The sequence below is a fragment of the Theobroma umbraticum genome, unplaced genomic scaffold, assembly GCF_002168275.2.
Source record: "Theobroma umbraticum cultivar Fairchild unplaced genomic scaffold, ASM216827v3 scaffold_30.0, whole genome shotgun sequence".
In the NCBI taxonomy this organism is placed as follows: domain Eukaryota; kingdom Viridiplantae; phylum Streptophyta; class Magnoliopsida; order Malvales; family Malvaceae; genus Theobroma; species Theobroma umbraticum.
Window position 1 is genome coordinate 9,380,588 of NW_018397254.1, and position 24,481 is coordinate 9,405,068.

Below are 24,481 nucleotides of genomic sequence, written 5' to 3' on the forward strand. Positions count from 1 at the left end.
TATATATATATATATGAAATGTATTTGTAGTTGGTCTCACCATCTATTAAAAACAAAACATTACTTACATGTAATAATTATAACATATTAATATGTAACATATTTACTATCATATATTATAATATTAACATATAAGTTATCATTTACAATATATAACTGGTAATTTCATATTAATATAGATTTATAAATAAATAAATATATATAACTAAAATTAAATTACTATGATTATGATTTGTATAAGTACATATAATAAATTAATATATTTTAAGTATATTATTAATTAAGTTTACTATAATTTTTTCTTAATATATATAAAAATATTATATATTAGTATATATAATGTAAAAAATTAGTTTGCTTTTTTAGGTGGATTGGTCTAAAAATTTTAAAATCAAGAACTAATCAAAAAATTAATTGAACCAAACATTTTAAGTCAATTAATCTAATGAATCAATTAGACTGAATCGTTTTACCAAAATTACATTTAGTTTGGATGGATAATTGGTTTGGTTTGGTTTTGTTCACCCATAATAACAAGAAAATCATCTTCCATCTTATGGCGCAACTTCATCTTTACAATTTTCATGATTGAAAATGCACGTTTTATAATTGTTGTAGAAATTGTAAAAATTAAAATAAGTCAAACCAAATCATCTAGGAGAGGATATACAAATGATTTTTTTGTCTTTTATATTAACTAGCATAGCTCTCGAAAAGTTAAAAACACCTTGCAAACATGGATCTTACCTAATATCAAGTTCAAAACACTCCAATTCATATTTCATATGCAATTTTAAAAAGATGGAAGGGTTTTAAAATAGAATGAAGGGTTTTATGAGAAAAAACGAAAGAAAATGAAAAAACAAGGAATTCATATTTCATATGCAATTTTAAAAAGATGGAGGGTTTTGAAAAAGAATGAGGGGTTTCTATTAGAAAAAAAAAAGAAAAAAGAAAAAAAAGGAAAGATGAGGAGTTTAAAAAAGAATGAAGGGTTTTTAACCAAAAAAGAAAAAGGAAAAATAGGAAAAAAAATAGTTCAAAATGCTCCAATTCATAATTCATATGTAATTTTAAAAAGATGAAGGGTTTTAAAAAAGAATGAAGGGTTTCTATCAGACAAAAAAAAAGAATAAAAAAGAAAGGAAAAAAGAAAAGAAAAAGGAAGGTGAAGGGTTTAAAAAAATGAAGGGTTTTAAAAAAAATAAAGGGTTTTTATAAAAAAAAGGAAAAAAAGGAAAGGTAAAATAGTTCAAAGTGGTCTAATTCATATTTTTTTATGTAATTTTAAAAAGAAGAAGGGTTTTAAAAAAGAATGAAGGGTTTCAATAAAAGAAAAAGAAAAAAAATCAAAAAAGAATTCATATTTCATATGTAAGTTAAGATAAGTCAAACCAAATGATTCAAGAGAGGATATACAATTGATTTTTCTATCTTTTACATTAATTGATATAACTTTGAGAAAGTTGAAACACTTTGACAACATGAATCTCATCTAATATCAAGTTCAAAATGCTCTAATTCATATTTACTATACAATTTTAAAAAGATGAAAGGTTTTACAAAAGAATGAAGGGTTTCTATTAGAACAAAAAAGAAAAAAGAAAAAAAGGAAAGGGAAAAAAGAAAAGAAAAGGAAGATGAAAGGTTTGACAAAAATGAAGGGTTTCTATCAGAAAAAAAAGAATAAAAAGGAAAAGAAAAATAGTTCAAAATGCTCTAGTTCATATTTAATATCTAATTTTCAAAAGAATGAACAATTTTTATTAAATAAAAAGAAATTCATATTTCATATGCAATTTTAAAATGATGAACGGCTAAAAGGGTTTAAACACATGCCTTTAAACTTTGACTTAGACGACTTGCCAGTTTTTCAAAATAAATTTTTTTATTTATTTAGGGTGTCAAAACTCTACATTTTTAATTTTATACACATAAAATGAAAAAAATAAAAAACTGATGGGTGTTGGCACATCACTTTAGGATAGCAGGTTTTGTTGAAAGGTGTGTTCTACAAACTTGTGCATATATGCAGTTATGCACTAATCGTGTAGCTAAATACTTGGATAGGTTTTATAAATTTTTCTTTTTTATATTTGAAAAAAAAGAAAATTATATACTAATTAAAATGAATTGAATGCTGGTTGTTCCATGATCATGTTTTTTTTTAAAAAAAATAAAATCTTTTGTGACAGCAAATCCTTTGGCGGTTTAATTGTTCCATCTAAAGTAATTTGATGCTTATAAAATAACATTTAAATTCTTATATTGTCTATGCTTACCAAAGAAAAGCAATATAACATTTGTTAAATTAAATTGCGTGTGGCTCACAACGTTAGTAAATATTTTATAATTAGCTACTTTACATTATTTGATCCAACCTGTCACTGGCTAGAGTGGTGATCATAAAATACTCATCACTTGAAATTTAATTATAAACAATAAATTTTAATATTAAATTTTAATTTTATATATTATTTTTATTTATGAAATAATTTTTAATTAATATAATACTTATTAAAATTTATTAACTGTTTTGAATATAATTTTAAACTTTAATTTAATTTTGATTCATTAATTTAATTTTTATTAACAATATGCATAAAAATTAATTTTAAAGTCAAAATTTAATTTTTTAATATAAATAATCAAGTTGGGGTATTAAGTATTGATTTTAATCGACTGAAATTAGTGGTACGTAGCAGCTGTGATTCCTAATGGCTTACGCAATAATGCTTTGTTTATTCAATTATCACGTAATCCTTCATATCTCATAAATGATTTTCATGTTTATTGAGCTTTAAGTTCATTGAGTCTTATATTTTATACTTTTTCCCCAAAATCCGCAAAGATAACAATTCTTTATTTTATCCTTTTGCAGTCTGTAAGGGTTAGGTGGTTTTCTCTCCGGCAAATATGTAAGTGTATTATTATATGTATTCATTTTTGTAATCTTCAATCACATTTTTATATACTACTCTTGTTTAATCTATAGGTTGGGTTATCAAATTTGACTAGGAAAAAACAAACAAATTAAGGAAAAAATATTTTATTCTTTACTTATGTTTTAAAATAAACGAATAGCAAAGCATTAATTTTAAGTGAATTTCGTAAAATATTTTGGAATTCGTGTTGCCCTTTCTGACTAGGTACCTGTCGCTAAAATTAACCGTAGGTTTACTGAATGAAGGACCTTTGTCTTTCAAGACTCATTGGCTGCTGCTTTCGAAAGAGAACCACTGCCGTTACTTCTGGCTCGGAGCAGTAACATGTCGGAAATCTAGGTAAACTCATTGAAATAAATGATGTGTTGAGCTAATATAAGAAGGATTTTCAAGAGGAAACTAAAGCTATTATTGGTTGAAATTTGAGAACAAAACCAGTGAAAGGGAAAGAAGAAAAATAGAGGACGTGCACATCAATTCCGTTTATTTAATACATTTATTCTCGATAAAAATGCTAATTAAAGTCATATACTTCTATGCTTCAAATAATTGTTTGATATTGTAAGGCGATATGACATCGGAACCTCCGCTCCACATTTCTTCTGCAAATTGTTGGAAGGCCTTTTCTGAGGGATGATAGGAGTCAAAGTAGAAATTTTCACTAGAATTCTCACATAATTCATACTCTTTTATCCCTCTCTTCCCTCCACAACTGTATGTTCCTCTGTATACACCAGAGCCGCAGCATGCCGTCGTGGCATCCTTGAACCCTTCACATCATAGTCAACCCACAAAAATTGTTAGCTGAAAATAACAAAAGTGATGCTGTAGTTGCCAAAGTGGATGACGTACCATATTTTGAAGGGTTGTTTAGTCTTTCGCTAATAGTTTTGTAGAAATTGTAAACTGAATATTTGAAGCCCGGTAGCTGCTTCTCTAGCTTCTGGAGGGTTTTGGGAAGTTCTCTTTGGTGCAGTTGTGAAATTTTATTGACTTCTTCAAAGCAAGAGCCGTTGCCTCCTGCTTGTGATCTTAGGAACGGTGAGCAACCCAGAGGGGCCATTCCTGGAAACCCAAACTTCCTTCCACCTATCTTGTATATTTCCTATTCCATTATAATATATAGATTGTTAAAGTGCAATTACCAAAAGAGAGAAAAATATATGGTAAACATGAAATTTCTGTGACTCAAGTATAATTACTTTGACTGCAAGAGTCATGTTGCCCATCACCATGGCAACATACCCTTCATCAGAAATGCTCGAGTTCCGGCTCAGGTACTCATTGGCTCCTATGCTGATTAAGTAGACAGCTCTGGACAACAATCTCTTGGCTTCTGCATCTCCTACTTCTTGTCTCAGAGATTTCTCAACTTTCTTGAAATAGATTACTTGAGTCTTTAGGTCTATAACCTGGAGTTCACCGAAAAAGCAGGGGTGAAGAGAATGAAGAAGCAAACCAGCTGATGTGAAATACAGATGAAAGGTCATAAGTACGGATAACATTATATTTGTCATTGAAAAGACAGAATAAAAATAGAAGGCAGGCGTGTTTACGTAATTTGAACTAATTTAAATCTCAAGCAAGCAAAACATAACATACAAGTCCTTGATGAGTTTCAACAAGAGCACCAGCTCCTCCTGATGCAAAGTTCACCCCATACATGAATTTATGGTTTCCAGGTTGTAAGAAGGCTGGAATTAATGGTAACCCTGCATACTCAGCTGCAACATAATTTGTAAGGGGGTCAATGGGGTTGGAATTGACCTTTCTGAAGGAAACAACATTTAATCACAAGTAATATATCGTTTACCTATAAAATCTTGAATTAGACGCCCGTCAGAAAACCTCCCAGTAGGGTACCCGAAGAAGGTCCTACCGTAAGGCCAGAAATTTGCCCTATAGTCATTAGTGGTGTTGATATAGTTGTTGTTTCCAGGATCAAATAGTGAATCACCTAAGATGAACAAAGCAACATGTTCTTTTGGCAGACTCTGGCAGCTGATCATCTGGCTGAGAAAGGTTGCATAGGCAAGCAAGCAACATATTCGGACCTTCAAACTTGCCATGTCAAAATTGGCTTGCTTCTTTGTTTATACTCTTAAAACCTTTTATCCCCTATCTGTTATTTATAGGGTTTCCCGAGTTGAGTTAAATATGTTTTTGAGGTGGCTTCCATTTCATTCCAACCCCTGGATTGAAATATAAATATATTTTTATGACTATTGAGTCAATTTTTAGCTGCTTGCATTGTTCCTATGAGAAATACTGCTGCCCGACGAAACAACGCATGATTTTCTTTGTATGGCTAGTTAAGCAAGTAACCTTTTCCAGTCGTTAGTCTTCCTCGTGCCTACCACAAGAAAGAAAAAATCTACCTCGCCCTTTTTCTTGCCACTTATGAGTTTCAATCTCATTATAATGACCTTTCGATTTGGCGAATTTCTCAAATATCTTGCCGGTCAAGATAAACCATAATTATTAGTCTTCGTACAGTGCACCGCGTTTATTTGTATAAAAAATTAATTTAAATACTAAAAATGATCTTAAATTATTTCATTTAATACGAATAAATTTAATTTTGTTTACTGTATTAAAAAATAATTTTTAATTTATACCCAAATAAATTCTTATAAACTTAGAAATAACAATCGTTAGATCTAATACTAGTTAGATATTTTTGTACATGCAACGCATGACGTAACTTAATAATGTGATTATATGATTAATTGGTGTGGCCACATAATATGTCACATCTGCTATCATGTCAATTGCATATAATCATGTTATTAAGTCTCATTATATGTGATGTGGACAAAACTTTCAAATGATATATATATTAAACATGATAACTATTATTTTTTAAAAAATTAAAATTATGTGAATATAAATTAAAAAATAACTTTTTTAATATAATACAAGAATAAAAGTAATTTTTTATATAAAATAAAATGATTCAACAAATTTTTTACTATTTATAGATCATTTATTTACGAATTAAAAATTTCAAAAAGTGGAATAAACGAAAACCAGAATAATCTGCTCTTGTTAAAAAATGTGACCAAATAATACTCTTGTAAATAATAACTAAAGCATCACCTGTTTTGATTGCTGACTTAGTTTAGATTCTTTTTTATTTGTAAAAGCTGACCATGAAGGACAATTTTATATAATTTGGTCTTCTTAATATTTGTTATAAAAGAAAGAAGATTTTGGAGTTTAGAACTAGGGGCAACGAGATGCTTGTCCATTAATAATAATTCGACTCTAGTTATTTAATAAGTATAATTTTGAAATTTTTTTTCTCAAATACATCAGCAATCACAGCAGTAATTACAAAGGTTGACGACTAGAGAATATTTTAAGAATTATTTGATTCATTCAATTATTTGAAAATGTACAAAAGAGGGTTTTTATATACACAGTTTGTAGAAGAATGAGAAGAAGACAAAATGTAACTAATTACGATACTTAACTAACTAACAACAATTTGAAAATTTGTTAATGGTAAACACTAAATGAAATGGTGTACTTCATGCTTCTTCTCTTCTTCCTTCATGCAGTCTTGATATGGTGCGTTTCATCCTTTATTGCCAGAGCTATTTACAAGCAACTTCAACTCTTGTGTGCAGAGTACTTGCTTCACTTATTCATTTGCTATCTAAAGTATTTCTTCTTCATGATTTCAATTGATGAGACCTGGTTAATACCCCCTTAAGAGGAACCATGAACATTCTGAATGTTCATCTTACATATTGACTTTTGAAATTGTCTAGGTTGTAGGGCCTTTGTAAAAGCATTAGCAACTTGTAATTTTGATGGAATGTAAACTAATTCGATCACACCATTCAAAATCTTTTCTCAAATGAAGTGACATGCAATCTTTATGTGCTTTGTCCTCTCATGGAAGACCGGATTTCTACCGATATAGATTGATGATTGATTATCACAATGAAGTTTCACTACAACTTTGTGTTCAATACCAAAATCAACTAACAAGCCTTTTATCCAAATAACTTTACAACAGGTGGTTGCCATTGACCTGTACTCTGGCCTTAGTTGAGCTTCGAGCTACTACCTATTACTCTTTGGATTTCCAGCTTACCAATGATTCTCCCATAAACACATAATAGCCAGTGATAGATTTCCTTAAGTCTGAGAAACTTGCCCAAGCACTATCACAATAAGCTGAAATTTTCAAGTTACAATTTGTGTTCATTAAAATACCTTGGCCAGGTGCTATCTTCTAGTACTTTAGTACCTTGCAAGCTACCACATAATGCTTATGCCCTACTTTATCCATGAATTGAGTCAAAGTTTGTACTGTATATGATATGTCAAGCCTAGTGAAAGTCAAGTAAAGAAGTTTCCCAATCAATTGTCTATATCTAGTGGGATCTACGATCTCATCTTCTTCGCTTACTTTAGTTAACTTAACATTAAAATCAATAGGTGTTGATATAGGCTTAGTTCCAAGTAAGCCATGTTCTTCTAGCAAATCAAGTCCATATTTCCTCTGACATATTGAAATACCTTGTGGTATTGCTACTTCAAGGCTTAGGAAATATTTCATAATGCCTAAGTCTTTAAGTTTAAATTGTGAACTTAGGTGATTCTTGATTACAACTGCAACTTGAGCAAAGGTGCTCCCTATCAAAATATTACCAACATATGTCAAGAGAGCTATGAATTCATCATCTGTAGTGGTCATAGTAAATAGTGAGTAGTCAGATAATGATTATTTGAAGCCATAATGAAGGATAGATGTTGTCAATTTTTCATTTCATTGTCTTGAGGCTTGTTTAAGACCATATAAAGATTTATGAAGTTTACATGCTAGTTTTGATCCAGTAAAGTGCTCCCCCTTGATTGTATATCCCTCAGGCAGTTCCATGTAAACTTGTTCATGCAGATTTCCATGCAGGAATGCATTATTTACATCTAATTGAAATGATATCCAGTTGTTTGCTATTGTAAGCATGAAAAAGATTCTGACTGTGGATTATTTACCCACAGGACTAAAAGTTTCTTGGTAGTCAAAACTAGTTACTTGATTATAGCCTTTGGCAACCAATCCTGCTTTGTACTTTTCCACTTCTCCATTTGCATTTACCTTGGTCTTATAGATCCATTTACAACCAACAGTATGATAATTAGTAGGTAATGGTATTATGCTCTAAATGTCATTTTCCTCCAATGCTTTAAGTTCAATAGCCATTGCATCTCTTTAGTGTGAATAAGTCATTACTTGATGATAGGATGTAAGGTCCTGTATACTTGACAATGATATTGTGAATGTTTTGTGTTATGGTGACAGATTATATGATGAAATGTATTTGGATATAGGGTATGAAGTGACAGTGGTTGTATGAGTTAGTAAGTCAATTTCATATGTTTCTATGTATTTTGGCATGGTTTTTGGTCTTATGTTTTTCCTAATTGACTAAGTTGTTTCAATGGTACGTTCTGTTTGTTTCTAACTAGTGCTGTCACTATTAGGTAAACTACTGTTTATGGGTAAATCATGGGAAATTTGATCCTTTTCTGATATGGAAGGCTATTTTATGACTGGTAAAGGTTCAACAGGACCTAATTCAACTTGGTTTAGGTCAAGTGACTGACAATTTTCACAATTTGAATCAAGAACATCAAAAGGGATAGCATTCATACCAAGTGTTTGATGAAAAGTAAAATCTTGTTTGTCATACTTTGAAGAATGAAAAAGAAAAGTATCTTCATGGAAAACAACATATTTAGATATCAAGACTCTTTGTGCTTCAAGATCATACGCTTTTTACCCCTTGACATAACTTGGATAACCTATAAAGATGCATTTGTTATACCTACTTTCAAATTTCTTCTTATGTGATATTTTTATGGAAGCAAAACACAAACATCCGAATACTTTGAAATGATCAAATGAAAGGAGCCTTTTTAATAGTGATTCATATGGTGATTTGTTTTGTAAAACCTTGGTTGGCACTTTGTTTATGATGTGTATAACAGTTAAAACTGCATCCCTTAGAAAGCAAGTGGGACATTGGACTTATGTATTAGTGTTTTTGCCATAACTAGAATATGTTGGTGTTTTCTCTCTATAACACCATTCTGTTGTGGTGTACCTATGTAGGATAGTTGATGAACAATGTTAGTCTTATTGTAGAAATCCAAATGAATGATTTGTGATCTTATGGTAGAGAATGAATCGTTTAATCTGTTGAGAAATTGAAAACCATGTCCTTTTAATACTAGTCATAATACTTTTTGAAACAATTTTCATTGAGTTTTTCACATTCACAATGTGGTAAAGTTTAAAGTTTCTCAACTCTTCCCAAACTCTCCTAAGTTCTATGAAATAAAAATCAACAATCTTGGACCCCTGAGTTATGTTTTCCAAGGTATATTAAAGATTACAAACTCTAGTGACGTTTGGTTGGGTAAAATTTTGCTTAAGAGTATTCTCAATTTCCATAGCTGATTCCACAAAATATTGTTGATGCTATATATTGTGTGATGAAGTCTAAAAGCCATGCCACTAACAAATTGTTACAACATACCCAAAAAGAGTAAATAAGATCTGAAATTTATGGTTTTGGTATTATCCCATTAATAAAGCCCATCTTATTTTTGATTGATAAAGCTAATAAGAATGATCGGCTCCAGGACATGTATTTGTTTATGGTTAATTTGGGGTTAATCACAATTGATCTAGGATGATTAGTGTGGTTTGTAAGACCTGAGTTTTTGATTCAGATGACTTCATCAGTGAAATAAAGTGTGAAATATGAGTACCTGCTTCACTTATTTATCTACCATTTATGATATTTCTTCATGATTTCAGTTGACGAGACCTGGTTAACAAAGGTCATGATAATTTTTTTTAAAAAAAACAATAAATTTGTTTTATTTCTCAAGAAAAACATAATGTAGCTGGATCTAAGTGCATTAATATGTTTATGTAAAGCATGAATTTCAAAAAATTTTCGTTTATAAAGAAAGCATGCAATCCAATTACACAAGCGGAAAAACACATCATTCATATTGCAAGTAAGATAATTACATTCTAAAAAAATAAGAATCTATTAAAGTAAGATAAAATGTACTTTTTATTTCAAGATTCTTACTTTCGGATATCATCGCACTAACGATTGATTTTTCAACCAAATAAGCTTACATTTATTCTTCAAGAATGCTTTCAACTTGAACCTTAAGTGCACAAGGTATAAAATGCTACACTACAAAATGGTAATCAATTTTGTCTCTCTTTTCTTTTTAAAAATTAATGGTTATTTTTCTTTTAAAAAATCAACCAAAAATCTGAAAGAAGAAGAAAGGTAAGGCAAAATTAGGAGAAGAAGGAGAAAAATGACGGCTAACACTTTTTTCCAAGAAACATACGTATGTTCTGTTTCTTCCAATTTCTTCTTATTTTATTAAAACTCTTATCTTATTTTATTAAAACTCTTACTTCAAAAGTTTAATTAAAATCAAATACCTTTAAATCAATCTTAATCATCCATTTAGAGTTACAGATGCATCAAACATATTCCATAATTATCAAAAGTAAACTCAAAGAATAAATAATTTAATTCCTTAATTAGCATTTAGAGTTCTTGATAAAATAAAACTCCTTGTTAAATAATAACTCTTATTTTATTATTATTCATATTTATTTAAAAATAATTAATAATAAATAAAAGAGTAATAATCAGCTCTTTTTACAAACATGGATGTCTAGATTCATTTTGTAAGAATACTCTTAACATTATCTTAATTAAAGACAACTTTTGTCTTTAATTAAAATAAAACATATTATCTTGTATAAATTGAGACAAACATGTTTCTTGTCTAAATTAAGACTAAATATATTTTTCTTCTTTTAAATTAAGACAAATATGTTTTCTTGTCTAAATTGGAAAAAAACATGTTTGTTATCTAAATAAAGACAAGCATAAAAAAGTTATCATTTTTATACATAAATTTAATTAATCAAATAAGAGATGTATTCCAACTTAAAAAGGTTCAATTTTTTGAAGCTAAATGGAGAATCTATTTGAACATAGATATTCCAACCTCCAATAAACTTAGAATTATTCTTAATTTTATTAAGATAATTTAAATTTATTAACCATGAAATCACATCAACATAGATTCATGGTTGTACTCTTGGATTACTATAATTATGAGAAATGATTCAATACTTGATATTCATTATTAGTTGTCCAATTGCAAACCTTATACTATGAACCTTCATAACCATCCAATGATAAAAGATGAAATTACTGTTTACCCTTTATGTCAATTTTGTCCTTTAGTCTCAAATTTCATCTAATTAGCGATCCAATACTCTAGACTTAATCTTTTGAGTATCAAGATGTGATGAGTAGCTAATTCATCAATTCACTAAGCCCAAATTAATCGTCAATTATCTTGAAATCACTAAAAGAGATGCTAATGCTATGAACTCTACAGTTTGGATATATGTTCCCAAATGTTCACCTAATTATAATCCCAACATATAGAGTCTAGATCAATGATTTATGGTGATCATGCCCATGGTACATAAAAGATTATAAAGAGATAAAACACAAGTCCATTATCCATTAGGATTTTGATTTTTCTATAAGCAAATGCATAAGTGTGAGATCAAGATTTAAGTAAAGGTTAAACTTAGATTTGATTCTCACATGATTTCACTTCATGTTATAGTATCATTATTCGAAATCAACCATTCCAATAATTTAAGACTTATTATTCCTTTAAAGTGAATCACATTCATTTCGTTAGAAGTAATTTGGACACTACAGCCTTAACACAATAAATTGACTTGTTTTATTATATAGCTGTGAACAATTTTTAAATTTAATTAAAATATATGTCTCCTATGTATGACTCTTCATACAAATTTATTTTAAGATCTTAATAGAATCATGGTATCTTAATAACTAGATAATAAATGTTTACTTATTACCTATTTGGCCTCACTTTTTTTTAGCTTATCTACTTTTAAAAGTAAAAGTCAAGCTAAATAAGATTTTTGATAAATTTTTTTTTTTAAAAAAAAGTAACTTTTTTTAAAGAACTAAATTTTAGAAAAAATAGAATAAAGAAAAGCTCTAAGAGGAGCTTTCTCTTCTCTTTTTTTTAAAAAAAAAACACGCTAGCTTTTCAGGAAATATCTATCTCTCTCAATCAATCTCTCTTTCCTCATCCTCATTCTGTAAATCACCTTTCTCGAATGTAGAATCACGATTTTCGTTTCCTTTTTCTCTCTCTACAAAACTATTAAGAGCCTGTTTGGCCTAGTTTTTTTCTAACTTAAAAGCTATTATAAAGCTCTTATGAAAAATAATAGCTTTTAGAATTAAGTTGAAGTTGTTTGGTAAGTTATTTTTTATAAGTTATAAGTTTAGTTAAAATTATTGTTAAGGGTATTTTTTTTAGAGAGTTATATTGTAATTATTTTTAACAGATGAGGATATTTTTGAAACAAAAATAAAAATTTTCTTGTATTTTTAAAAAAAGAGAAAAAAAAAGCTCCTCATAGGAGCTTTTCCAAAAGCTCTTTTTTAAAAAATTTTATTCTTTAAAAAAAATTATTTTTTTTTAAGAGTTTTTCAAAATTTATGTTTGGTCTGGCTTTTGCTTTTAAGAGATACATAAGTTGAAAAAAAGTCAAGCCAAACGAGCACTAAGCAAAGAAAAAAATAAAAGACCCAGCAATATAATAGCAAAATTTAATTTTTTTTGTTCTTACAAAAATTAAGAAAAAAAAAGACTCAAAATTCAAATATGTTTTCATGTACTATTTAAAAGTTTTCTTTCTTATTCGCCAAAAAATTTTGAACTATTACTATTATATAAGTTTGAGAGATGTTTCATTTTTTTATGGATTTTTTTTATTCAAACATTTGAAATCGTGTATAAATTGAAACAAACTTGCTCTGCTTTAGTTTATTATGTGATTAAAGATGATATAAATATCTTTTATGGTAATTTTAACCAAAACTATGACTTATATAATTTATTTTGCCAAACAGGTTACCAAATAATTTAGTTTAATTTTAAAAGCTATTACTTTTTATAAGAGCTTTATAATAACTGTTAAGCTAAAAACAACCTAAGGCAAACAAGCTCTTAAAATAAACTTTTGGTCTTATTATCAAAATATACTTTGATTACAAATAAATTGAATAAAATTAAATATAAAAATATACTTGCTTTCATGATAGTATATTCTCAAATTCCTAACCAAACTACTCCATGGTGGCAGTGAAGGATCATGGTAAAGATTGCTTTTGAATTCAAAACCACGAGAGTTGTTAGATAGATTGCTTTTGAATTCAAAACCATGAGAATTGCTAGATGTTGATTTGTCTTTGGTAGTTTTGTTTGCAATCATATTCAAATGAGGTTTCTTTTGACGTACATGTTTATTTTTTCTCGGCTCTATTTATAGAAGCCAACTATAAAGTCAAATTATGTAAAATCTCCATGTTCTTGACATAACTAGTATTTTCTTAACTTCTCTTGACCCCAATGACCACATGTAATATAAGAAAACCAAACTTTTTACAATCCTACTTTTTTTCATTTATTTTTATTATTATTATTTAATAAACAGTTGAATTTATAGTGTAGGGGTTGCTACCGTTGTCTATTTCATTGATGATTCTTTTATGTGAAGAACTTGTACCAAAAGGCCTCCCTTCTAGAAGATGGATGTTAGTTGTAGGTGCCACTTTTTGAGCCCTTTAGTTGGCTTGAAATGATTTAAATTTCAAGGCAAAGACGTGGAAGAAAGAGGAACTAGTCTTCATGATTACCACCAGGTCAAAATTCTGGATTAATGCCATTTAGACGAAAAGAGACATGGAAGAAATTGGTTGGTGGGTTTATGCCTAGATTTCTAATTAGACCGTTAGTTACTAAGGAATTTAGGAGAGGTGTGGAATGGATCCCCTTATAGAAAAAAAATTGAAATTTCGCGCAGATGGTTCAGCAATTAATACAATGACCTTGTTTGAAAAAAAAAATGTAGTGTAGGAAGGCTGTCAGAATCGTAACGATTTTTTTATTTTTTTTGAAAAGTATTGATTTTATTAGTTTCATTACCATTGTGCCATCGTCAAGTTTCCGTATGAAGACCGAAAGACTCTTCATGGCACTAAAGGATGGTAAGAGCTGTGAGTAACTTTAGAAATACACAAAAATACCACCACTAGAAGGATATGGCAGCATCTAACCACTAGCAGAAAATAACCTTTGAACAAAAACAGGGTTTGCCATGAGACGCATCAATTCAGACTACCCAGGGAAAGTCAACAACACATGCAAAAATCAACAGCCAGCCCCTAAACAAAGCGCAGCTGAAACGAAAATAAATAAATAAATAAAAACCCCAATCAAGAACAAAGAACCCCAAACAGGACGACCATCCACCCAATCCATACATCCCCACAGCGAGCACTCATGAGCAACACAAGCATCGGGGGTCTTCAAACCAAAGACCAGCACCCCTGACTGAGACAAAACCAACAAGAAGCAACCGGAGCAAAGAGAAAACCAGCATCAAATGAACGAACAAAGCGCTATACTCCCAGCCGCATTTCAAAGACTCAAAGGGAGACCTTAGGACCTCCAACCAGCCGTGACCCCAACCAAGAGCCTTTGCCGCAACCGACTCAATGCACCCGCCCCACCTGAAGACAGACATCATTCCCAGCCGCCCCAAAGCAACTTAGCCTCTCAAAATCGGCAGACCGGACTCCCGTCCACCTCGCCGAAATCAGGAACACAAAAACTAAATAGTCCCAACTATAACGGTTTAGTTGAAATTACTCGAGCCGCTGGACCATATCTGATAGATGATGACTCACTTACCCACATGATTTTATTTGATGACCTAGCTTACTTTATGTGAGTATTAATATTATATATTTACCAGTAATTGTTGTCGTATACGTGAACATAAGTTTTTTATCAAGCCACACCGTGATAGAAGAGTAGAGAAATTGCTTGACTAACTCCAGGTTTAAGGAGTGAAAGAGTCCATTATATATAAATATAAATATAAATATTTTATAAACTAAAATTTTATAATACTAATTTATAAATTATTTACTACCATCAGAATTAAGATTTTTTTAATCAATGTAAATCAAGGTAATTAAAATTCTTATTTATAAATGAAATAAAATTTAAAAAATATTTAAATTGATAATTTAGAAGTATAATGAAAAATATATTCATTTCCGTTAATTAAAAGTTTTACTAACATCTATACTTGAATACTTGTTTTTTATATATTTTTAAATAATAATTATATATAAGTGTAATTGCTTTTAAAGTATAATAATTGAAATTTATAATAATATCTATAAAATATTATTATTCAATACAGGAAAAATATTTTTATTTATATAATAAAAAATATTTAAAAAGAGAATTTATAAATAGAATGAACAAATAAATCTCAAGAATGTTTTTTAATGAAAATAATTCAATACAATTAGAATTTTTTATTAGGCAAATGGCAATTTGGAATTTCTTAATTTGAAGTTCAATACTTATATGATACTACTACATGCGATTACAAATATTATTTATATAAAAATTAAAAAGATTTAAAGCAAATGACAATTTAGAAATATAATGAGTAAAAATGTCTTTTAATCAAAAAAATTTGACATTCACACATTTATTATTTATATTAATAATTAATATTATTATTATTATTATACAGATATTGGGTAAACTTTTTATAGTCTATATATTCCTTCTTAAATAATTGGATCCAAATAAGGTATTAACATCTAAATACTTATTATCTTAGCACTTGCGACAAAAGGAAAAAAACAAAAACATGTTGAATTTTATACAGTTATACAAGTATGGTAATATTGAATCGTTACGAAGCACGGCCAGTAAAACAATCGTTATGAAGCTTGGGCAATTGATGTTTGTTTATTCTAAGTACCCGTTTGACTCATTATCCTGCTATATATATGATAAAAGATAAATGTTTAATTTTAAGTGTAATTTCGTGAATTTATATATATACACGTATGTAGTAAAATGAAATATAAATGATGAAATTTAAAGTTTCAAAAGAATTCATCAATATATATATATATATATATATATATCTTAAACAAGATTTTTATTCGGAAGAATATTATATAAGTATGTAAAGTAAAATATACAATCAGATCAAATTGGAACGAGAATTCCTTTGTGTTTATTCATTACATATATATTCTTGGAATTCAAGGAAGTAATTTGGAGCCATATTTATGTTTCAAATAATGCTTTGATATTATAAGGCCATATGAGATCCGAACCCCCACTCCACATTTCCTTTGCAAATTGTTGATAGGCCTTTTCTGAGGGATGATAGGAGTCAAAGAAGAATTTTTCACTAGGATTCTCACATAATTCATACTCTTTTATGCCTCTCTTCCCTCCACAACTATAAATTCCTCGGAACAAACCAGAGCCGCAACGTGCCGTCTTGGCATCTTTGAACCCTTCACATCAAGTCATTATAATTATCAACCCACGAAAATTATGTTAATCAGTATTTGAAATACAAATTATGGCTTTGATGCCGAAGTCTAAGGTAGGAAGATGGAGTGACATACCATATTTTGAAGGGTTGCTTAATCTCTCACCGACAGTTTTATAGAAATTGTAATTTGAATATTTGAAGCCTGGCAGCTGCTTCTCTAGCTCGTGAAGGACTTTGGGAAGTTCTTGATCGTGCAGTTGGGCAAGCTTGTTGACTTCATCAAGGCAAGAACCATTGCTACCTACTTGTAGTTTGATGAATGGCAAACAACCCAAAGGAGCCATATTTGGAAACCCGAACTTCCTTCCTCCTATCTTGTATATTTCCTATACCACTTTTAATAGATTAATAGTAATTAAGCAACTACCAAAACACACGAAAACGTACGGTTTGATTTAAATTATCTATGTTTTAAGTTTAATTACTTTGAGTGCAATAGTCAGGTTGCGAATCACCATGGCAACATACTCTACATCAGATGCGGTGGAGTTTCGAGTCAAGTAATCATTGGCTCCTATGCTAATCAAGTAAACAGCTCTGGACAACAATTTCTTGGCTTCTGCACCTCCTAGTTCTTGTCTCAGAGATTTCTCTGCTTTCTTGAAATAGCTTACTTGAGTTTTCAGGTCTATAACCTGGAAGTTGTCAAAAAAAAAAAAGCAAGGGAGATGAAAAAAAAAAATTAAAAAAAAAATTTACAAGGCGTAATATAAACAGAAACAGTCGCATGTACTAAGTAGTAAACATAACAATATATTTTTTAATGTAAAAAGCAGAATAAATATAAAATTACTGTGTCTGTTGGCAGGTGTGTATTTTGTAATTTGAACTGATATAAATCTAAACTAAACAACCCTATTTAAGCATTAAATAAAAAAAAAAAAAGCAAGACGAATATGATGAGAAAACATTAACATACAAATCCTTGATTTGTTTCAACTAGAGCACCAGCTCCTCCTGATGCGAAGTTCACCCCATGTATGAATTTACGATCACCAGGTTGTAAATACGCTGGAATTAATGGCAAGCCTGCATACTCAGCTGAAACAAAATTGTAAGATATAGAGAGTGAGTGTGGTTGAAATTGAGGTTGCCGAAGGAAATAAAAATCATTTTGGAAGTTTGAAAATTACCTATAAAGTCCGGAATTAGACGCCCATCAGAAAATCTGCCTGTAGGGTACCTGAAGAAGGTCTCACCATAAGGCCAGAAATTCGCCTGGTAAGCAAAAGTGGTGTTGATGTAATTGTTGTTTCCAGGATCAAATAGTGAATCACCAAAAATGATTAAAGCGACATGGTTTTCCCGCAGGCTGTGGCAGCTTATTAGGCTGAGAAAGGTTGCGTAGGTCAACAAGGAACATAAATGGGCCCTCAAACTTGCCATGGAGACACTGGTTAGCTTCGGTTTACATTCAGTATCTGTTATTTATAATGGTTTTTGTGTTGACTTTGGGACATGAAATATGAAATTTGGTTTGTCTGGTGGCGTGTAGATTTCATTCCACACTGTATACTCCTAAATATTTATCAAATTAACAATTTTATATTATCTTATTCTTGAAAAAGTTTAGTCTTTATTGATGATAATTTGTTTAGTTTCCATTTTTCCTTTTGGCAGACTCCTTTTTAAATACAATTAATTATTATGAAGACAAAAAAAAAATTGCAGTGCATTAATAATTAGTATGTACTCTAGATAATAATAATTAATTAGTTCAGCTCCATCACTTAGATTTGGTTTTTTTTTTTCGTATTCTTTTGTACTGATCGCTTAAGAAATTTTTCAAAGTAGGACGTATTATTTTAATTAGTCATAACGTCAAGGTTAGAAAGTAAATGCATGTTAGTTTCAGAATTCTAATTTATTATTGCTCTATTATTTTATTTGCATACATGTATTCTTCCACTTAATAGCCTATTGAGTTTATCAAAATAGGATGATTTATTTATTTAAATAGAACCTGCGATTAAGAATAAAGTAAATGCATTTTAGTTTGAAATATAATGGTAGTCTAAGTCGTCTTTCATGTACCAATTAACTTTGTCATTATTTTTAATTGTTGCTTATAGCTTAGCAAATAGCTTTTTTATCTTCACAAATTTCAAAGCTGAGATTGCTTCAATAAAGAGTGCAAAGCCATCTTTGTTATAAAGAACATAATAGACCGAATTTCTGTACTGAATTTAAAGGATCCCAGCCATGTTTCACTATAAAATTTTTGTTAAAATTTAAATGTTATTTATTTACTTTAATTATTTATTATTAATTAATGTCTTAATGTCTACAAAAAATTGTTGGACTTCTCTACTATAAGATATAAGACATACAAACTTGCCTAGAAATATGAAGAGGTTAAGAATCACTATAGTCGGAATTAAAAACGAAATTGTGGGAAGATAGTGTCTGAACTCTCTATGGAAATGCATGTAGGAGCCTCGGTTTAAGCCTCTTTTTGGCTCACAACCTGAGCTTTATGTTATGAGTTATGACTTAACTTTCTATATTAAAAAAATGTTTAAGACAACTGACAATGTTTTAAATTTTGAGACAAATTTTTTTAATCTCAACAATAGGTTGTCTTCGAAAATAATTTTTTTAATTTTAATTGTTTTTAACCAATAAAAAAAAGCTTTTAGATAAAATTGCTTTTAATGAAACCTTTTTATATTCAAGCACACATATTAAAAAAAAGTTGTTGTATGCCATATTGAAAATTAAATTGTTACATGCCATAGTTAAGTTAGGTGTTTAATTTCAAGAGTTTATGTCTTAATAAAATATAAAGATAGATGCCAAATTATACGTAATGTTGAAACAAAAAAGTTGTTATATGTTGAAAAGAAAGTTGTTACATGCTATATTGAAGCGATTAACTCCAAGAGTTTATATCATAGAAAAATATAAAATTAGAGACCAAGTTACACGTTATTTTAAAAAAAATTGCTACATGTCATGTAAAAAAAATTGTTACACTTGAAGGTGTTTTAACTTTAAGAATTTATGTTTTAGTGAAATACAAAAATAGAGACCAATTTAAACGCTATATACTTTTCAAAAAAAAACTTACAAGTCATGTTAAAAAAAAATTATTACATGATATGTTGAAAAAAAAATTGTTACACATTATATTTAAGATGTTTAACTCTAAGAGTTTATATCTTAGTGAAATATAAAAGTAGAGATCAAGTTACAATACACATCATATTTAAAAAAATTTGTTGTTGCATGTTCAAAAAAAGTTATTACAAGCTATGTTAAAAAAAATTGTTACACGTTATGTTTAAGATATTTAAAACCAAGAGTATATATCCTAGTAAAGTATAAAGATAAAAAACTAAGTTACATGACATGTTACAAGTCATTTTTAAAGTATTTAACTTCAAAAGTTTATATCTTAGTGAAATACAAAGATAGAGATCAAGTTATATGTTATATTTAAATCATGTCATAATCAGTAAATTTGTTACACGTTAGGTACATTAGAGTTGATACATACAAGCATGACGTGTAACAACTTTGAACAATGTTCTAATTTATAGATCTTACTTATAACTTAAATAAATAAATTTTACGGTTCTATGAATGTAAACTAATAAAATCAAGAACATACATTGATGTCATATCTGTTCTTTGGTCTGTAGATTGATAACGATATGGCGAGAAATAAGAGAGAGATGGTGATGGTAGTAAAATTAAAGAGAGTTGGATGGTGAGAAAGAGAAATTGATAGCACAACAGACGAATGTGGAAGAGAGAAATCGATAAAATTAGAGAGATTTAAATGGTGAGAGAGAAATCGTTATAGACGGATACAAGAGGGAGAAATTGGGAGAAAAAATTGTAATAAATGGTTTAATTTGTCTAAAATGATTTCGAAGATATTTTTATCAAATCATGATAAAAATTGGATGAAAATAGTTAGTTTTATTTTTGGACAAGTTTTGAAATGGCCTTATGAGATTAACTATTTTTTACAATTTCCTCTTAAATTTTTAACTATTTATATATTTTTTTATGAAAAACCTAGGTCCAATTAAAATATTAAAGGAAAAGTCTTTAGTTCCATCTTTTAAGGAAACTCAAAATTTTGTCCAAGTTTAAAGAATTAAGCCTAAATAAGTCAACTAGAATTAATAATATGTGTTAAGCAAAGATTGCCATTTGGGTACTAAAAGATGGTATTAGGTAGCATTGAGAAACACATGAAAAATGTGTCATCAAAGCAGCAAAAAAATTGTTAAAATATCATAGGTCCCTATATTATGAGATTTTCATCAATTTAATCTATTTCAAAATTGATCAATCTAGTTTTTATATTTTAAAATTTTATACAATCAAGTCCTTTTCCCTAATCCTGTCCAAATTGACAATTAATATTCCTGACATGGCGATATCATGACATGTAACATCAGTATAGTTTGACATGTCAATGCCACATTATCATCCTTAACGGTTAATTTAGACGATGTTAGGAGAGTGACTCAATTGTACAAAATCTCAAAATACATAATTAAATTGATCAATTTTGAAATAGAGGATTAAATTGACGAAAATCCCATAATACATAGACCTATAAAATACTTTATTCACAAAAAAAAAAATTTAAAATATCAAAGTACATCTAGTCGGAGAAGAGTTTCATAAAGGTTAAAATACACATCATATCACGTCAAAGGTGGATTCAGAAGGTACCAAACTATTTAAATATTTCATCATAAAATAATAATAATGGTTTATTATTAAAGATTAAACAGCGCTTTGAGATTGTAAGGCCTTGTCATATTGGGAGTTCCACGCCAAATCAGCTCTGCAATCTGCCGGTTGGCCCTTTCTGTGGGATGCCCAGAGTCAAAGAACAAATATTCACTAGCCTTTTCACATAGTTGGTACTCTTTTATCTGTCTCTTTCCCCCACAGCTTGATTGTCCTCTATATGGACCACTGCCACAACATGCCATATTCCCCACCTTGAAACCTTCACAAAATATAACTTAGAAATACAAGTAGGGTTTTGTCTTTGCAACAAGTATTATAGAGGGGATGGCATGATACTTACCATATTTTGAAGGGTTGTTCATTCTTTCACTTACAGAAGTATACAAATCATGATTTGCAAATTTGAATCCCTCTAGTCTGTTCTCCAGCTTCTGGAGGGCAATGGAAAGTGCTTTATTGTGCAGATGTGCTAGTGTTGTAGCTTTGTCAACGCAAGAACCGGTGCTTCCTGACACAAGTACTTTCATGCCTGGTGTACAGCCCAGTGGCCCCAAGCCCAAAAACCCAAATTTCCTTCCTCCTTTCATATGTATTTCCTGACACATTTTAAGTAACATCAGATTGTTATCAACTGATATCAGAGAAAATCTAGGGGTAGAATCAATTTCCTGTATTTAAGTATGATTACTTTGATTGCAACAGTCAGGTTGCCAATCACCATTGCAACATATTCTTCTTTGGAGTAGGATTGAAGCACGCTTGAGTTTTGAGTAATACGGACACCGTAATCGTTGCTTCCTATGCTAATTATGTATAGGGCTCTTCCCAGCAATCTCTTGGCTTCTGCATCACCTAGTTCTTGTCGCAACAATTTCTCAACATCCTTGAAATAACTTACTTGAGTATTTAGGTTTATAACCTGGATTTACACCCACACCCCCAACAAGAAAAAGGCAAAGGCAAAAATGAAAACGTACACCGTGATTAGAAATAAAAGAGAAAATGTCATAGCAATACACTTTTCATTGTCAATGCTAGAATATAACTAAAATCACTATGTATGAGGGTGGATGTGTTTTGTGTCTGAAGTGACTTCAATCACAAACAAACAAGCTAATGAACAAAACATCACATACAAATCCTTGATAAGTTTCAACGAGAGCACCAGCTCCTGCAGAAGCGAAGTTCACCCCATCCACAAAGTTGTTGTTACCAGGCTGTAAGTATGGTGGAATTAAAGGTAACCCTGCATACTCAGCTGGCGACATAATTTTGAGAATCAGTAGATGTTGATGGTAAGTGATATAGAAAACAGAACACTTTTTTAAGTGCTTTACCAATGAAATCTGGAAGAAGACGCCCATCAGAAAATCGGCCAGTTGGGTACTTGAAGAAGGTTTCACCGTACGGCCAAAAGTTTGCCTGATAATTAACAGTGGTGTTGATATAGTTGTTGTTTCCAGCATCAAAAAGTGAGTCGCCAAAGATGAACAAAGCGACATGGTTTTCTGGCAGACTGTAGCAGCTACTTAAGCTGAGAAAGATTGCAAAATAAAGCAAGAAACAGATATGGATCCTTAAACTTGCCATGTGAAAACTGGTCTGCTTTATGTTATGCTTTTCCCTTAGTTCATTATCCCTTAATTATAGAGGTTTTCTTTTGACTCTACAACAGGGACAATAGAAATAAAATACAATCTAAACTATTGTCTGCGTTGGCTTGACGATGTTTGTCTATGACTCCACGTAATATCTGAATAATAAAACAGTTATTCAAATGTTGAATAAAATACAATGAATGACAGTATGAACAGTCTGGGCTCCTCGGATGCTTGATTTCTTCATATAAAATAATAAAAATGTTTATTTTTTTTCCTTTTTAAAGACTTGAATCTTCTATAAAATAACTTTCAATCTGTCAGTATTCCTAGTCCCTAAGAAAGGGTAGGGAGAGTTTACTAAATTTTTATGGAGCTTGACAACAAGGTTCATTCTGTAACCAGTTGGCCCTGTATATCAGAAAAGGTTCAAATGAATGTTCATTGAACTGTAATTTCATGGATTTTCAAACCTGCTGGGCAACGGTTTTCAATTTTTATGGAGGTATGGACTCCCTTTGTGAAGAGCCACTGGCACAGCCTGAAGAATGTTGACTTGGGATATGTAAACTACAATCTTACACTCAGGTTATAAGAGAAGCTAAATTTACTTAATTATACAGCATGATCAGATGATATAAAGTAGAGGACAGTTTTCCTGTGGAAAACTTGTGTTGAGAAATGGAATATGCATCACATCGTTTACTCTGTGAAAACCTCAACATTATATCAAAAGGGTAAAATGTTGATTACAATCAGGGGCGATTAAAATAAAGTTGAAGTCACTTTCAACCGAGGAGAGTTGGTGGTAGACAGAATCTTAGCTTTGATTAATGGATAATACTATGCACCATATTTTGTCTTCATGCATTTTTCGTTTTCTCATTTATCAATGTTTTCCATCTTTCAACGTAATTTTTTATTATTATTATTAATGAAACTAACTAAATAATAGTATCTAAATATTTAATTTATTAATTAATATTTTTTTTATTTAAATAACAAGATTCGAATTCTCTCTCTTTCAATTATATATATATATTAAAAAAACTAACCGAGTAACCTTAGTTCTTAAATAATCAATCTTGCTGTATTTTGATTAACATTAATTTTTACTCTAAACTTATTGCTAAACCTATATATTAGCATTTAACATTTAAAAAGAATTTCTTTTATGATAGGATACTCGCTTCAATCTATCGGCTACTTGTCCTGCACCTGAACAATCACGCACTACAGTCGCATCACTGGCACAACACGCAATCTTTCCCTTCCTGAAAACCTTCACATCATGAAAATGAAAATAGTATTAAATGTATTAGATATTATTAGACTTGTCAAAATAGATTTGACCTATTAAATTCGTTATTTTTTATTAAATATGAGTGGATTAGGTTTAAAATTTTAAATTTATATTAAAATCGGATCTAAATGGGTCAGCCCACCAAACCAGTGTGTCGAGGTGGGCTAACCCTATGGGCTAAAAAAAATAATTTTAATTAATTTAATATTTATATATTTAATTATATAAAATTAATAATTTAATTACCAATGGTATTATTTATTTTATATATTTTAATATTTTTAATCTTTACTTGTCAAATTAAAAATTTTAATTTAGATTAAAACTTACTATCTCTTTTTCTTTT

General features: G+C 29.7%; 3 protein-coding genes across 3 annotated transcripts; all 3 read right to left on the reverse strand.

The window, feature by feature from the left end:
* Positions 1-3,346: 3,346 nt before the first annotated feature.
* LOC110419958 (GDSL esterase/lipase 1-like) lies at positions 3,347-5,052 on the reverse strand. The gene is made up of 5 exons (XM_021433099.2): positions 4,759-5,052; positions 4,548-4,669; positions 4,148-4,357; positions 3,798-4,050; positions 3,347-3,715 (listed from the first exon to the last, which is right to left on the reverse strand). Exons 1-5 carry the CDS (start codon positions 5,012-5,014, stop codon positions 3,480-3,482), a joined length of 1,077 nt encoding a protein of 358 aa, XP_021288774.1. The 5' UTR covers positions 5,015-5,052; the 3' UTR covers positions 3,347-3,479.
* Positions 5,053-16,238: 11,186 nt separating this feature from the next.
* On the reverse strand, positions 16,239-17,901 carry LOC110422024 (GDSL esterase/lipase 5-like). Its single transcript, XM_021435787.2, has 5 exons — positions 17,649-17,901; positions 17,435-17,556; positions 16,941-17,150; positions 16,589-16,841; positions 16,239-16,474 (listed from the first exon to the last, which is right to left on the reverse strand). The coding sequence occupies exons 1-5, from the start codon at positions 17,899-17,901 to the stop codon at positions 16,239-16,241; spliced, it is 1,074 nt and encodes a 357-aa protein (XP_021291462.2).
* Positions 17,902-21,257: 3,356 nt separating this feature from the next.
* LOC110422014 (GDSL esterase/lipase 1-like) lies at positions 21,258-22,854 on the reverse strand. Its single transcript, XM_021435777.2, has 5 exons — positions 22,572-22,854; positions 22,371-22,492; positions 21,923-22,153; positions 21,575-21,830; positions 21,258-21,493 (listed from the first exon to the last, which is right to left on the reverse strand). Exons 1-5 carry the CDS (start codon positions 22,822-22,824, stop codon positions 21,258-21,260), a joined length of 1,098 nt encoding a protein of 365 aa, XP_021291452.1. The 5' UTR covers positions 22,825-22,854.
* Between the last annotated feature and the right edge of the window lie 1,627 nt (positions 22,855-24,481).